Genomic DNA, 16593 nt, shown 5'->3' on the forward strand with positions numbered 1-16593 from the left:
CAAGCCCTAGATTGCTGAGCTAAACCTTCAGCCCTATTATTATTTTAAATTATTTTAAATCCTGTGTGTGCATGCATGTATGCATGTCTGCTTGCATGCATGTGCAAACCAGGGCTTACATGTGGAAGGTGGAGGACAGTTTGTGGGAACTGGTCCTCCCCTTCCACTGTATGGGACAAACCCAGGTTGTCAGGGGCAGCAGTGCCTTCCCCTACTGAGCCATCTCAGGGACCCTCATTTGAAGAATTTGTTGTTTCTATTATATTTTGAGACAGGGTCTCACTGTGTAGCTCTGGCTGGCCTGGCATTTGCTATGTGGCTCAGGCTGGCCTCGAACTCCCAGAGACCTACCTGCCTCTTGCTTCTGCCTCTCCCTCTGCCTCCCCAAGTGCTGGAATATAAAGCACACATCACCACACCCAACTCCTTTATTCCTCCGTTTGTTCTGTATTTATGCATATATGTGCATGTATATATGTTTGTATGTATGTGTGTTTATGAAGCTGTATGTGTCAAATTGATCACACGCTTGCCAAGGCACACTGTGTGCAGGGGTCAGAGTACAACTTGGAGTAGCCAGTTCTTTCCACCGATCTGGAACTCAGGTTTTGTCAAGCGTGCCTCTCCAGCCCTGGCCTCTTAGCCTCCATCCTTAACCCTCATGGAAACAGGACAGGTCCTCTGCTTTTGGCTTTTTAAATGCTGTGTTCCCGCCGGGGATACAGGGCAGTTGTCGGAGTGCTTGCCCAGCGGTCATGAAGCCTTTGAGTTCAGTCCTTGGGAGTGCATAAACCTGGCACGGGAGTGCACGCCTGTGACGCCATCACTCAGAAAGTGGAGGCAGGAAGATCAGGAGTTCAAGGTCACTCTTCGGTACATAGCTCATTTGAGGCCAGCCTGGCCTATATAAGACCCGATCACAGTGGTTCTCAACCCTTAGGAAACACGTATTTCCGATGGCCTTAGGAACTGAGACACCACTCAGTTATGTAGCAGCAACAAAAATAAATAAATAAATTTATGGTTGGGGGTTTCTAAAACCACGAAAATTTGTGTTTTCCAGTGGCTGTGACCTGCGTGTTGAGAACTGCTGCTTTATCACTAAAAACAAACAAGCAAAAAATGCTGTGTTTCGGGGCTAGAGTATGTCTCATCTCTCAGTGGGAGGGCCCCTGCTGAGCACGAGTGAGGCCTTTGGAGCCCATGCTCAGCGCAGCCAGTAAGCATATGCATACATACGAATGGGGCATGTTGGCCCAGACCGATAATCCCAGCACTTGGGGAGACTGAGGCAAGGGAAGAATAAACTCCAGGCCACAGAGTGAGTCCTAAGCCAATGAAGGCTACACACAGAAAATCTTCATTCTATGGTCCTTTGTCATCAGGGCGTTCTTGGGGAGGAGATTTTGTTTCGTTTTACTGTTTTGCTTTCAGCTTTCTTCGCTAGAGAGAGTCAGGGAAGTTCTCTCTCTCTGAACTTTTGCTGTCACTTCTTGTCACAGAGTTCAGTCCAATTTGCCACCTACCTGACAAACGGACCAAACTACCAAAAAATCAGACTGACAACGTTCAATCTCATTTTTTTTTTTAACACTAAGTCATTACAGCGTGTGATACAAAGGAGCATTATAAGAAAATTGATTTCTAGAAGGCAGGTTGAGACAACTCGCAAAGGAAAACTGAAAGAGCCCGTTCTAACCTCATGGCATTCAGGGCGTCCCAGCTGGAAAGAAGAAAGGCTTCGGTCCCTGTTTGCACGATGGTTACAAACAAACAGTTGATGCCCAAAATCCAGGACAAGATGCTCTCACATCTCTCCCTCCTTCTGCGGCTCCCAGTCAGCCGGAACCGGATTAGAAACATGCTTTATTGTGAGTAAATGAAGGAATTTCAAGCAGGTAAAAGGAAGTGGGGAGAGAACAGTTAAGATATCCCTATAAAATGATGCAAGACAGAAGGGCCCCCACCACGTCAGTAGCAGTAACTGACAGGTGTTCGAAACTGACTAAGCAACCCGGGTCTGCGGCCAACCCTCCCTCCGTGCAGGTATCTCGACTGTCAAGTTCAGTGTTAATCACACCTCTGCCTCTTCTCTCTGTCACTGCGAAATGACGGGACCTGTCATAAGGACCTGAGAAGGAGGAGTTTGCTGTGCCTCGGAGGGGTGTTGGTGGGCACAGCTTAGTCCTGTCTGGGGACGCTGTTCTCCTGCATGGTTTTCAGTATCCAGTCCAGGTAGTTCCTCACCTTTGTGTATATCCCATAGGTCCCGCACTTCTTCCCCCAGGACACCAGGCCGCCCACATAGAATTTGGGGCCCTTTACATTGGGGACCGGCAAGGCAAAAGCCCCACCGCTGTCTCCATCACAGCTGTCAACACCCTTCTCTCCAGCACAGATCATGTTGTCAGTGAAAACATAGTCATCTGCCCTCGCTTTGGGGTTCTCCACTTTCACCTGCTGGCACTTTTCTAAAGAGGTGATGGGTAATTTTGCCCCTCTGAGTTGGACCACATTGAATCTCTTCTCCGTTCGGCCCCACCCTGAGATCAGCCCCAGTTGACCCTCTGAGGGCTCGTATGCTGGGGAGGTGCCCGGCAGGCAGATGGGGGAGACAGTGGGTCCCATTTTCACGGGGTCTTTCAGCTGCACCAGTGCGATGTCATTGTCGAAATTTGTCCTCGTGCTTGAGTCATCCTCTGATTTCCAGCCTGGATGGACAATCACGCGTTCGGCAGTGAGCCTCTGGGCATTTTCCAAATGTCCCATTCTCGAAAACGTGGACCCAACATACATAGATGGTTCAGCAATTCCATCCACGACGTGAGCAGCCGTCAGCACCCAGTACTCGTCAATAAGGGCTCCACCAGCCCGTGGGTAGTAAAAAAAGACTTGCCAGGGAAAACTTTCAATCTTGGTATGGTAGCCTCCGAATATCCTCTGCTGCATTTTAAAGGTCTCGGTGGGTACTCCACAGACTAGGAAAGGATAAGAACAAGACAGGGAGGTGCAGGGAATGATGCTGGCCTCCAGAAAACTCAGCCACTCAAATGCTTTACCCAGCGGGTGCTAGAGTTCCCTGGCATGCCTTAATCAATAGTATTTGGTCCACTACCTCCCTATCTGACTTTTCCTAGCCTCACCTAAGCATCCCCTTTGCCAATGCCAAGCAGACTTATGGTTGAGATTAACTAAAGAGGAGGCTTATGGGAATGACTAAATCCAGATGAGCTAGCATTTTACACAGCTTGCCTCACAGCCGCTCTGAGGCACACACCTCGTGCCCACACTTAGCACGTGAGGCCAGAGACCTGACTAGAAGCCGATAATGAGAAACTCTTAACCTCACTCAGATTATAGATGCAGGCTTCCTACCTTCAACTGACACTCAGATGAAGTCCTTATCTAGTGTGTGTGTTTTCGGGGATGGGGGGAGTGGTTGGCTCACTCTTTAGTCCAGGTCAGCCTCACAACTCATAGTCCCCCTTTCTCAGCATCCAGAGTGCTGGGATTAGAGGGTACACCACCAGGCCCAGCTCTGTTAATGCGGCTTGATCTTCATCTCCCTGATGACTAATGAGGCACTGACTGTTGGCGCTGGCACATTTCTCAATTGCCCTCCACGTCAGCCTGAGTTGGCGAGGCTGAAGGAATCCCACAGCCCGCCGTCACTGTCACTTCACTGTGCTGAGCTCTGGGAGGCGGGACTCAGTCCTTCCCTGGGAGGACTAATTTCTTGTGATACCCACTCCCCGTGTGTACAGCTATGGTTTCTACCCACAGCCCGGCCCAGCGTACCTGGCACGCATTTCGGCAGCTCGGTGCCCAGCTCGTCATTCACCCAGCTCCCATTGGCTGCGCAGCGATACTCCCCTGGAGTAACACAAGGAACACAGGTCACATTCAGCGCATCTCTCCTCCACGCCCCTTTTATTCAAAGCTCCAGCAGCCTGGATGTTCAACAGGGAACCAGATCAAATCGGCTAGAAAAGAACCTGCAGCCAGGAATGATGGCGCCGGTCCGAAATCCCAATACTTAGAAGCTGGATGCGGGAGGATCCAGGCCAGCCTCTGCTACATAGAAAAGGAAAGGCCACCTGAGCTGTGTGAAACTCCGCCTCAGAAAAGTCGACAGGGCTGGGGAGGGGAGAAGGAGAAGGAGGGGAAGGAAGAAGAGAAGGACCGTCCAAGCTTTTCCTGAACAACCTCCATCCTGCCTTTTAAGTGCTGGGATTCCAAACCTCCATCACCATGCCTGCCCTCCTCTAGATTTTATATGAAACAACTGGTCCGAAGTCAGATAACCACAGGAAGCAGATGTTGTAAAGGAATTCCTGCTGCAGCTGTGACATTAAGCTGCTGGCCTCTATGGTCCCCATAAGCGATCCCTGAGAATGTGCCCCATCCACGAGACAACTGTGTCCCTAGACTAAGCCAAAAGGACAAGAGTGTCCATTCCCTCTCACTTCTCTATAAACCCTCTCCAACCAGAGAGAGCGGTGAGCACCCTCTGTCTCCCTCTCCTTCACGCTCCTCCCCTCCCTCCCCTCTCGCAGAGGAGACCTACCACCTTCCTCAGGTTCCATGTAGTAATGCGGCTCTTCGCACGTGTAGTGGACCACAGAACCAAACAGAGTGTTTTCTGGATCTTCCACTTTACCGTTCGCAATGGGTTCTGGAACGCCACAGTCCACGGCTACGAGAGGAAGCAGCGAAATGGATAGTGTGGACAATCAGGAAGAGTTAGGGACCCTTTCTATCCGCACTCCTTCCTCAGCCACGTGCAGAATCGCCGCCAGGATGAATCCTCCAACACCAGACTCTTTGTGACACACTCTCTAACCCACTGAGACCTGCCCAGACAGATGGTCCTTGAAAGAGGCCAGGAGGAACCTAGCTCTCTGGTAGGCAGAGACTCCTGTGTGAGCCCAGAATATACCCCCTTAGAACTATTGCCTACCTATCCCATTGCCCATTTCTTTAGAAGAAACATGTTAGTCTCACTGGCCTAGGACTAGAAGAGGGCTGGCCAATCCTTCATGACAGACTTTCCCTCAGAAACACAAGTCATGCTCTCACAAGCCTAAGAGGAAACCACGCATTTGAATTGTGATGTGTTGATCATTCAGTTCCCTTTGGGAGGGGAAGGAGGAGTTCCACTTTGAGGAGACACCTACGTTGACATGCTAGTCTGGAATTGCTCCACTGTCCGTTGCTTTGACAAGTAGAATAGAAATATGTTGAGCCAACATTTCCCTGGAGAAAAATAGACATCAACATTAATTTATAAAAACATACAGCAGATCAAATCCAATAATGTAATTGATCAATAAGAAGTCCTCATCAAAAGAGGCTTAGAGCATCTGTAGAAGATCCATCCAAAGTACCCGGGAGCCGAGGCTGGAAGACAGCCTTCCAGTTCCCCGTTCCCAGGAAGACTGAGGGCAGAGCAGGCAGCTGGCTCAGGAGCTCTGAAACCCCACAGGAGGGACTGACAGAGTCCTCCCAGCTACGGTTGGGGTGTTGGTGTCTTGATCAGGCGGCGACAGTCTGTGACCTGGAGCCTGAGGTTAAGGGGACGCCCGGGCAGTCCTACCATATTTACCTCCACAACTTCAAATCCGTCCACGCAGGTTATCTTTACCACATCCTTAAACACGTATTTTGCCTTTTCAGGCTCCCAAACAGAGTTGGCAGAGATTTCTTTTGGACAAGGGATGGCTTGGAGACGACAGAAATGAGATTTTTACTAAATAGTTGGTATAACTGTGTGCTATTTTACATAATTCCTACCCTTTTCTTTCTTCTCTCTCTCTCTCTCTCTCTGTGTGTGTGTGTGTGTGTGTGTGTGTGTCTTTGAAACAGACTCTCTCTGTGTACCCTAGGCTAGACTAGAACTTTCTATATAGCCCAAGCTGGTCTCACTTGCAGTAATTCTCCTGCCTCTACTTCTCAAGTGCTGGAATTATGGCTGGGTGATAGCATTCTCAGACATTCTCACACTTTCTATGCATGGGGAGAGCAGCTGGTATACCAATACACAAGCCGGAGGACACCGGGTGCCTGCTCTGTCACTCTCTGCCTTACCCTCTTGAGGCAGGGTATCCCACTGCAGCTGGGGCACGCCACTGTCGCCAAGGCTAGCTGACCACCAAGACCCGGCGAGTTCCCTTTTTCTGCCCACCCACTCCCAAACCCAGGAGTGACAAACATACACGGCTATGCCTAGCTTGCCCAGCAAATGCTTTCCCACTCTGGCTCTGTGCCCTGTGTCATTCTCATGCTCTCTAAAATCTTCCGTTGTCCTCAGTTCTAACATTTCACCATGGCAGACGTATAAAAGGATATGAATGATGCCACTAGTTAACTCCTCCTCCCCATTGTCTGCAACTAGTTCCAAGATTACTAAGCAGACAACAGTCTATCTGTCTTGATTTTACATGTCCATAGAAGTTTGTATCACCAATCAAAGAGGCACTTTTAGGTTACTCACGCTCTCCATGGTAACGAAGCTTCCAGCCTTTTTTTTGCTCTGTTAGGTCAGTTTGAAAGACAATATCAAGTGTATTACTCTGGGTGTTAATAATGAGTGACCCAGGGAATCCTTTGCCACAATAGGGACCAAATTCTTGATTTCTTGTAGCAAACTGAAAGGAAACAATATAAGATCAGAAGGGAGAAAAACCTAAAAGAAGGAATTAAATGGGGAGTATGAAAATGAGAGAAATAAGCTGGGCTCGGTGGTGCACACCTGTGATCCCAGCACACGGGGAGGCAGAGGCAAGAGAAACTCTGTGAGTTTGAGGCCAGCCTGGTCTACAAAGCAAGTCCAAGACAGCCAAGGCTACACAGAGAAACCCTATCTCAAAAAAGCAAAACAAAACAACAACAAAATAATTAGTGGAATATAAAATAAGAAGCAAACAAACAAGAGGATGGGCAGGGAGAAAGATAAACTTAATTTCAAAAGCTGGCCTGGATGGTGTGGGCCTGTAATCACAGCTACTTGTAAGACTGAAACAGGAGGATTACAAGCTAAGGCCAGTGAGGGCAATTTAATAAGAATCTGTGCCTAAATGAAAAACAGAAAAGGGCTGCAAGGGTAGCTCAGGAGTGGAGCACTTGCCTCGAATGCATGGGGCCAAAGGTTCAATTCCCAGCACAGGAAGCAAGAAAGGAAGGCATGGAGGGAGGGAGAGAAAGAGAGAGAGAAATGAAAAGAGGGAAGGAATATTCTCTCACCGGGAGCATAGCTAACACATGGACCCCTAGCACTGAAGAGGCTGGGATGGGAGGAGGGTTGCCTTGAGGAAGGAGTAGGTTAAGAATGAAGTGAGAAGGCGAGAAAGAGGGGATGGAGGAGGGGAAAATACTCTCCCGGAAGAGGAAGTGGCTATGCAGTAGGGTTTTGTCCAGAACCAGAGAAGGAGGCTGTGAGAGAAGCCTCGGCAATCTAATCGAGTTGGGGTGGGAGCCAAATTCATCATCCACTACTCACAATTAAACTGTCATGGCAGTTCCCCTCTGAGTCAGCTGGCTCCACGTCGAAGTCTTCTCTCCGTGCAGTCACCACCACTTGGTACCCCTCCTCCAGCAGAATCTGGTAGTCACACCTGGAGTTCTCCGGGTACGGATTGGGATAATTGGGACTTGAAATCTCCCCAATCAGGGAAGTGAAAACATTCCCACTACAATTGACTATAGGACAAAAAGAGAGAGAGAGACAGAGACAGAGAGAGGAGCAATCAGATATAGGGACAAACAAGAAGCCCTTGCTTGCCCTCTTCTGCCTTTGGTCAAAAACTCAGAGTCCTCCATTCAGATTAGCCAAGATCTGTTCCCTGAATGAAGCCTCCATGATGCCATTACCCACAGTGCTTATGGGCAGAGCTAGCCCATGCCTAGGCGGTGTCACCCTGCTTGTTATGGCCATATGTGAACTAGAGAACATTCACAACTTCCCATAGTTGTGAACAGCCTCAGGCAGTCTCTCCTCAGTCATCTATCTCTCTTCTCCAATTAACTGACTTTGCCCTGAAGCCTTGTGTTGTGATTGGGATATTAATATCTCCCAAAGTTACGTATGCTAAGGGCCTGGTCACTTGGTCATTCCATTACTGGGAGATAACGCAATCTTCAGAAGGCAGGGCCTAATAGATGGAATACAGGTCATTGGAGGTATGGCCTTGGAAAGGACATTGGCACCCCTGCCCCTTCCTTTTTATTTCCCAGCTGCCCTGAGGTGAGCAGCTTTGCTCTAACACCTGGCTCCCTGACACGATAGCTCTGCCCAACTGCAGGCTCAAGAACAATGGATCCAACCGACCAGCAACTGAAACTGCTAGAACTGTGAACCAACATTTCATCCTTTTAACTGTTTACTGCACCTGTCCTAGCAATGTAAAGCTAATACACCTTGTCTCCCTCCCCTCCTGAGGCTCCCACTCCGTTCGTGAATAGCTAACAACAGTTGCCATTTGAAGGAAAAACCTAATCAAAATCGGAAAGCTGGACTGAGCCCTCGATCCATTCTGCAGCCTGGGGAACACAAAGACCTCCTGATACCAAGCTCACCTCCACAATTCCTCATGTCATCATAGAGAAAATATTCTGGAGGACAGGAGCAGAAGTATCCACCGATGAAGTTATTGCAGAAGTGGCTGCAAGGGACATCTGTAAAGTCTGTGCATTCGTTTATGTCTGCAAAAAAGTAGGCAAAACTCAAGGTCAAGCACAGAGACCTAGAAGGAAAAATGATGTTAAATGTTGCAGGAAATTTGATCCCATTGTGAACCCCAAGATTGTGAACTGTGAAAACTGTAGCTTATTTGGGGTGGCTCAGCCCTAGCACACACCTTTAATCCAAGAGCTTTCTGTACACAGCATTTAATGAAGTTAACCATCGGTCAAGAAGTGGAACAAGTAACCAGATGACAGGGATTAAACACAGAGGAGGGACTTTGAGTTGGAGGGTATTTAAGACAGCATGGAGAAGAAAGGGCTTTTTTGCTTTCTCCTCCTGCCTGTCAAATGAGCTGGCAGATCTTTTCTTCCTGGGCTATCTCAGAGCTAGAAAGCTTTTGGTTTGGGGCTTTTTCCTTCAGGAGGTGAGCTGAGTAGGAAGGTCAGCTTTCTCTGCCTCTCTGAGCTAGCAATTTTTCATCCCCATGTCTGCCTCCAGAGTCTTTTGATATTGGTAAAATCAAAAGATTAGGATTTCTTATTCTTTGTAACAACAGTTAAGCTCAAATCTATAAGGATAAAGAAAAACAGAAAAGACTTGTTGCTTAAATGCTCTCAAAACTAGGCATGTAGCTCAGGCATGTAATTCCAGTATTCGGGTGGCAGAAGGACTGACATGTGTTCAAGGCCAGCCTGAGCTATAGTGGAAAACTCTTTCTCAAAGAGAAAAAGAGTGAGAGATAGGGGAAGGAAGGGAGGAAGGAGGGAAGAAAGGAGGGAAAGAAGGAGGGAAGGAAGGAAGGAAGGCAGACATAATGGAAGAGGGAGACCATGTAAGAAGGGATGTGAGAGCCAGAGGAAGGGATGGAGGTGTTATGGAATGCTGTTCCAGGCACGACAGGGCATTACACTCTTAAACTCACTGAAGCTGCTGTAACCTGCACAGGACTGTGCCTGTCAAAATCCTGTCATGAAGTGGGGTGTGACTCAGGAGGCCCCACCCGTCCCTGAGGATCTGTAGGCAAGTAATTTATCGCTGGAGGAAGGACAGGCATTTTCTTCACTGGTGTAGCCGCTGGTACAGTGCCCAGGCTCCTTCCTGTAGATAACCCCTCCACAAGTTCTTGCACAACCCTGATGGAACTCATCAGAGCATGAAAAAAGACACAAAAACAGAAGACAGCCCGTAGGCAGGCACAAGGGAGGGAGATGACGGCAAGCTTGGACAAATACATTGTGTGTGAGTATGAAAATGTCATAATGAAATCCATTATTATGTATAGCTAACACGTGTTAATAAAAAGAAGTTAAGAGATAAAACAGGGTCAGATGAAAGGGGAGGAGGTCCTTCCCTATCAGTGGACTTGGAAAGGAGCAGGGAGGAGATCAGGGAGGGAGTGTGGGGTTGGGGAGGGAATGAGGGAGCAGGATACAGTGGGGACACAGAGTTAACAAAATGTAACTAAAAAAAATAAAATAATAAAATTAAAAAAAAGAAGAAGAAGTTAAGAGGGGCAGATATGACTAAGTAGTTAAGAGCTCTTGCTGCTCTCCCAGAGGTCCTGGGTTCTATTTCCAGCACCTACAAGGCAACTCACAACCATCTATAATTCCAGTCCAGGTCCACAGAATCCAATACCTGCTTGTAGACTCTTAAGACACTGCATACATACAAGCAAGCAAAACACCTAGACACATGGAAAAAGGTAAATATTTAAAAATAATAAATACATATTAAAACATTTTAATTTTTAAACATCTATGATTGCATGGATATACTACATGCAAGTCTGGTGCCCTTTGAGGTCAAAAGAGAGTGTTAGATGCTCTGGAATTGGAATTACCCACGGTCGTGAGCTGCCATGTGGGTGCCGGGAACTGAACCCTGGTCCTCTCCAGGGACAGTAAATGCCCTCAGCTGCCCCATATTTTTAAATCTGCGAATACCACGAGAACAGTCTCACTGTAGATCACTCTTCTGAAGTAAGGTCCAGAGCCGTGTCCTGCCGCTGTACAGCTCTAGGGGAGCTGGCACTGTGAGAAGCTCTCCGGCTTTTCTTGCATACAAAACACACAATATCCCGCCCAGCTGGCACCTGCTGTAGCTCCAGTACTCGGGAGACTGAAGCAAGAGAGTCGGGAGTTCAAGGCCAGTCTGGGACACATAGAGAAACTCTGTCTGAGGGAAACAGAGTTTCCCCCAGACAGTGTACCAGAGACAACACTGAAGGTTGTCATGACGGTGAGGTCCTGTGGTGGGGTACTGTTAGTACCTCCCTTATAGGATGTTGGCCTTTCTGTAAAATCTGGATGACATTTGAACTTTAAGAGCAGTTCTAACTCCACTTTAACCTGGAGGTAGATGCAGAAGGACCTAGGATCCGAAGACTCAGATGTGTTAAAGTACCATGTATTCGCCCTTATACAATTCCTGCCAAATTATTCTCCTTCTCAGTTTCCACTTTTTCTCAAGTCCCGAGGTTTCTGCAAGCCTTGTAGACACTAAGGAAGCACTCACTCTACCACTAAGCTTAGCCCCAACTCTTTTTTTTCTGATTTTTTTTTTTAAATACAGACTCTTTTCTAGCCCAGGCTACCCTTGAATTCCTGATCCTCATGTTAGTACTGGAATTACAGGTGTGTGCACCGCACCAAAACTCCCAGCCCTTTTTTTTTTTTTTTTTTTTATTGTTTCCTTTTTTTTTTTTTTTGAGACAGGATCTCTATTTACGTAGCTCTAGTTGTCCTGAAACTTACCAAACAGACCAGGCTGGCCTTGAACTCACAAAGACCTGCCTGCCTCTGCCTCCTAAGTGCTGGAATTAAAGGCGTGTGCCCCCACACCTGGCCTAAATTGTATTAATTATTTATTATCATTGTACATGTATGTGTGTGTGTGTGCACAATGGGGACATGCCATAGCACACACATGAAGGTCAGAGGCGGTTTACTCCTTCTACCTTTACATGGACCCTGGGCTCAAACAGATGGTTTGCACAGCAACCATGTCACAGACTGAACTGTCTCACCAGCCCTCTTTTTGCTTCTGATTGGGAGACAAGATCTTACTTACCAAGCTGCTCATGCTAAGCTTGCATTCACAATTCCTCTGCCTCAACCTCCAAAGTGTATGGGATCACAGGCCTGCACCAACACCAGATCCTTATCTTTACAGGGAGATAAAGATCCCTACCTTGTAGGACTGAGCTGAAGACTGTGTTAATGTAAGTAAGCCTGTATCAACAGGACGCATTTCGCAGCGATGCTCAACAGATTACTGTCCATTATCTGCTATTATCACCACTAAACACCCGATAAAGTTTTCGAATCACACAAAGGCCATACAGAGACTGGCCCGGGGCAAGTCAATCCTTGTTAAAGATGTAAGCAGCCCTGGGGGAGGTGGGGGAGGGGAGGGGTGACACACACCTAGAGGCTGAAGTGAGGAGAGTTGAGAGTTTGTGACTCAGGCAGCCTGGGCCGCTCCGTGAGACCACCACGACTCAGAGCAAGAGGGAACGGAGTCCTCAGCTATCGAAGGTACTTTTCCCGCCTCTCTCCCCTGAGCTGGCTCCGTGTGTCATATGCAGAGAGTATAGTCTTACCTATGGCAGCGTAATACGCAGCAAAGCCAGTAAACCGTTCCTCGTTGGAGAAGTCCGACCTGAAGACCACCTGGAGTTTGTTGTATGGGATCCGGAACTCTTCCACATTGGGGGAGTTGGGACTCTTGCCTGTCCTCCGGCCACAGAGCCTCCCCTCCTCAACGCCTCCTGCAATGATCTAAGACAAGAGAAGAGTCAAAAGGAGAATGGAGAAAGAGAATGGAACCTCTATTCCCGATTGCCATGTCTGTCTCCCCCATCCCCACCCCCAGGTGCCCAGCGCTGGGGATCAGACTCAGGGACTTGTGCATGCACAGCAAATGCTCTACCGCTGAGCCACGCCCCCAGCCCATAGGGTAACTTGACAGCGCGCTGCTGTCAATCCTCTCATTCCTCCACCACTCTCTACCCTTCCAGCTCTCTTTCTCGAGTGCTCAGAACGTACCTGCACTGAGTCATATGCACAGTTCTCTGACAGCTCTATGTCCAGATGGGTGAAGTAAAGGTGGATGCCAAACCCTTCTGGAACTTCTATGTCCCAAATTTTGTTGACCTCATTGGGGTACGCCTGAGGGTAGTTAGGGGACAGGATCTCTCCATACATGGTAGGCTCAGCAGAAAGGGATGCCAAAAGGGAAAGCAAGACGATCAACCTGGAAGGGGAAGACAATGACAGAGAGGCGGTGGGGTACCCAGGTACCCATGGCTTCAGGCAGAATTCTGACCATTGTCAGCAGGAGGCCAAAGGGGAAAGGAAAAGGCAGCCAATACGCCATGAAATAGACCAAACCTGGAATAACTATATTAAAAAAAAATTTTTTTTTTAAAGCAGGCTTCAGATCTGAGCTCTTTCTGGAGAAAATGAGAAGCCACATGCACAGGCCTATATGTAAGGCCAGAACTCTGGGGACAGAGGAAGGGTACATTTCATGCCAGCCTGGGCTATACCATGAGCCCCTGTCTCAAAATTATGAAAGAGAGAAAGGGAGTGGAGATGAAGTTCATGCACATTTCTGTAGATACCTGCTCACTTACCACATCTCTGGCGATCTGCCCATGGCTCTCTGGCTCTCTGGACCTTTGACTTTGGAGGTAAAGGGCAGCTGGCCTGGCTGTCTTTATCCAACAAATACAGGCACCTGCTTCGGTAGTGAGAGGCCACCCAGGGATCAGTGTCACCTTCCCAAGAATACTGTACAGATAGGTCCCTATCAGTAACTGTCACCACATTCATTATGCCTGGAGTCACACACCCTCACCCATGCGATTTCAACTAACTTCTTAGACCAGCCCTGTCTTACCCTCCTCCCGTTGCTGCCAGGAGCCATCTTCTAATTTTCCTGCAAATGAACGAGGAGTTTCTCCCTGTCTTCTGTGTCCTCCTCCACCCACCCCTGTCCCCTCGCGCCAGTCCTTCTGTATTTCTACCCAGGTCTGTCCATCCTGAATGCCCACCTAGGACTATTTCCCATCCTCTCTCAGTCAGATCCCCAACCATTCAAGCCAGCCCTCTTTGACACGCTTACTGAAGATGCTTCTGCTGGTGCCCCAATGGCCACTGATGAAGGGATGGGTTTCCTTCAAGAGGGACAGGAAGAGATCTTGGGAGAAGCTAATCAGAAGGAGAGAGCTGCCCTTGCTGGGGCAGAGGGACATCAGTACGGAAGAAAGGGGCAGCTAACTGAAAATGTTAGGACAAGAAGAAATGTCTTATTTTAATTTTCTGGATTTGGTATGTTTTGTTTTTTTTTTCCTTTGCTTAAAAGCAAGATATCTGCCTGTAGTTTCCAGAAAAGTCTTTCACGAATTGCCTTTACCCCTGAGAACACTGCTGTGTGAAAAGATGGAGCTGGTGTCGGGGTCGGGGTGTCCAGCACATGAGAAAGTGGGTCTATATTCTGCCCTTGCTGAGTTCCTTCCAGCCCACCATCTTCGCTCAAACCTTACTCTGCAGAGTTCCCTGTCTTTCCCTGCTCCTCCATCAAACCTTTGCTCTTTAAAGTTGTTACCTTCAGGAGCGGATGGGAACAAGTGGTTTAGCCTCCTCTCCCGCCACTGGTCATGCTCTGAAGACCCTGTGGGCTCCTGAGGGGATCCGGCCTCTGCAGGAACCTCCGGCCCGATCTCCCTGTTCTGTCTGCTCCTAAGATTCCCTACCCGAGTGTGTGTGTGCATGTCCGAAAGTCCCTGTTGCAAACAGAGGGGGCTGGGAGACCATGACACAGGAAAGGGTAACACGGCCCCGGCCCCGATCCTAGAGCTCCCTCTGCTTTTCAAACAAGAACTGCGCTGGCCTCCCGGGGCTGAGGGATCCCGAGAAAAAGAGAGAAATGGGGAATTTTGAGATTGCCTAATCCTCACTTTCAGCCAAAGGGTGTGTGTTTCAGAGTTTTCGGGGAAGTCAGGTGACTTGTTTTAAAAGAGGGGAGGGGTTGGCAGGAGGGGGGAAAATTCAACTCAGAAAGTCCAACCCTCTATCTGTGTGAGTCACAAATCAAAGTTGGAGAGGCATCAGAAGTAGGGGAAGTTACTGTCAAGGCGGGGGGGGGGGGGGGGGCGGCAAGATGGCTAATCTTAGAAAGATGCCTGCCTCCAAGCCTAAGGACTTGAATTCTACAGTCCCTGGGACTCCAGTCACAGTAAAAAAACAAGTCCTGCAAGTTGTCCTCCCAGACAGTAAAAATGCAATTCTTTGTTGTTGTTTTAGTTTTTTAAAAAATGCAGTTCATCCTGCCTTTGAGACAAATTCATGAGCTCGCGCTCCCCCCCAAAAAAAATTCCCATCTCAAGGATGGGCAAAGTGGCCAATGTCTGTAATGCCAGCAGAAGGATTGATGAGAATTTGAGTCTAGCCTGGGCTACATAGAAAGCATCAGGCCGGCTAGTTCGACATAACAGATGTGTTTCTCGTTCAATCTGATGCACTGCTGTCATCGTAGGATGTGAAGCAGGGAGCTCTCAGAAGTTCAAGGGCAGTGTTTCCTCACATAGTCAGTTGGAGGCCAGCCTGGGATACCTGAGATCAAAAAAGAAAGGAAGGGAGGGAAGGAGGGAGGGAGGGAGGGAAGGAGGAAGGGAGGGAGGGAGGGAGGGAGGGGGAGGAAAAGAAAAATTTCATTGCAAGTCTAACTGCTAATGAGACACAACCTATAGTCACTAAGCCATGATCCTTGGGTCAGATGCACCATTTTACAAAGGCAACAGGGCTACCGGGACCTGTAATTAGTGCCTACCCCACCCCCACCCCCAACTCGGAACTGAGCTAACAGCCCACTATCAAGAAATACTGTTTTTGCACACACTGAGCTCTACGTCTTTCAGGGGTGGCAAGGTGTGGAAAGGATGAAGTGTGCTATCTGTGTGCAGGGTTCACCTGTGGTTACCCAGAGCTAGACCTAGAGCTAGAATGCCAGCTCAAGTTTAGCGTCACCGGTTTTCGCCCAAAGCGGGGTCCTTCTTCCTTCTATCATAGGACAAATAACACTGAGCATCAGCTGGGCAGTGAAGAGGAAACTGACTACGGTGTAAGCCCAACAGTTACAAGGCACAGGCAAGAGGGTCGCCGGGTCAAGCCAGTCTGGTCTGCACAGGAAGTGTCAGTCCAGCCAGGGCTACAGTCCATCTCACAAACAAGAATAGATGTGAGAGACAAACTCAGATCAGCTTTTCAGAAAAGAATAGGACTGCAAAGACAGCCCAGCAGCTAAGAGCACTTGCTGCTCTTGCAGACAACTGAAAAGTTCAGTCCCTGGCACTCTGCTGTGACTCAGAACTGCCTGTAACCCCAGCTCTGGGAGAGCTGATGTTTCTGTGGTACTCACACATTTGTGCACACACAGAGAAATGAAAGTAAAATAAGCCATGGGCCGGGCACGGCTCAGTGATTAAGAGAGTGCATTGCTTCTCCAGAGGACCCATTTGGTTCCCAATCACTCGTGTCAGGCAGCTTACAAGCAAATAAGAGAAAGACTGGAAGCCCGTCCTCACCTGGACTTCCTGTAACTAACAGAGCACAAATAAGGGAAGCCCACCATAGTTGGGCTTGATGGCACACACCTGTAATGCCAGCACAGAAGACAGAGGCAGGTGGATCTCTGGTAGTTCTAGGCCAGCCTGGTCTACAAAGTAAATCCAAGACAGCCAGAGTTACACAGAGAAACCCTGTCTCAAAAGGAAGGAAGGAAGGAAGGAAGGAAGGAAGGAAGGAAGGAAGGAAGGAAGGAAGGAAGGAAGGAAGGAAGGAAGGAAGGAGAAAGAAAGAAGGAAGGAAGGAAGGAAGGAAGGAAGGAAGGAAGGAAGGAAGGAA

General features: G+C 48.5%; 1 protein-coding gene across 5 annotated transcripts; it reads right to left on the bottom strand.

Moving 5' to 3' along the window:
* Positions 1–1568: 1568 nt before the first annotated feature.
* C1s (complement C1s) lies at positions 1569–14485 on the bottom strand. 5 transcript variants are annotated; one of them, XM_055609428.1, is made up of 13 exons: positions 14297–14485; positions 13589–13627; positions 13323–13426; positions 12733–12940; positions 12288–12465; positions 8575–8700; positions 7499–7698; positions 6494–6647; positions 5606–5721; positions 5178–5256; positions 4568–4696; positions 3799–3873; positions 1569–2978 (listed from the first exon to the last, which is right to left on the bottom strand). In XM_055609428.1, exons 3-13 carry the CDS (start codon positions 13343–13345, stop codon positions 2182–2184), a joined length of 2085 nt encoding a protein of 694 aa, XP_055465403.1. In that variant the 5' UTR covers positions 13346–13426; positions 13589–13627; positions 14297–14485; the 3' UTR covers positions 1569–2181. The 5 variants fall into 5 exon arrangements, with proteins under 5 accessions (XP_055465403.1, XP_055465401.1, XP_055465400.1 ...); XM_055609426.1 differs by having other exon boundaries at positions 13323–13429; XM_055609425.1 differs by lacking the exon at positions 13589–13627.
* Between the last annotated feature and the right edge of the window lie 2108 nt (positions 14486–16593).

This window comes from Psammomys obesus, unplaced genomic scaffold, assembly GCF_907164565.1.
Source record: "Psammomys obesus unplaced genomic scaffold, mPsaObe1.curated_primary_1811, whole genome shotgun sequence".
Taxonomy (NCBI): Eukaryota; Metazoa; Chordata; class Mammalia; order Rodentia; family Muridae; genus Psammomys; species Psammomys obesus.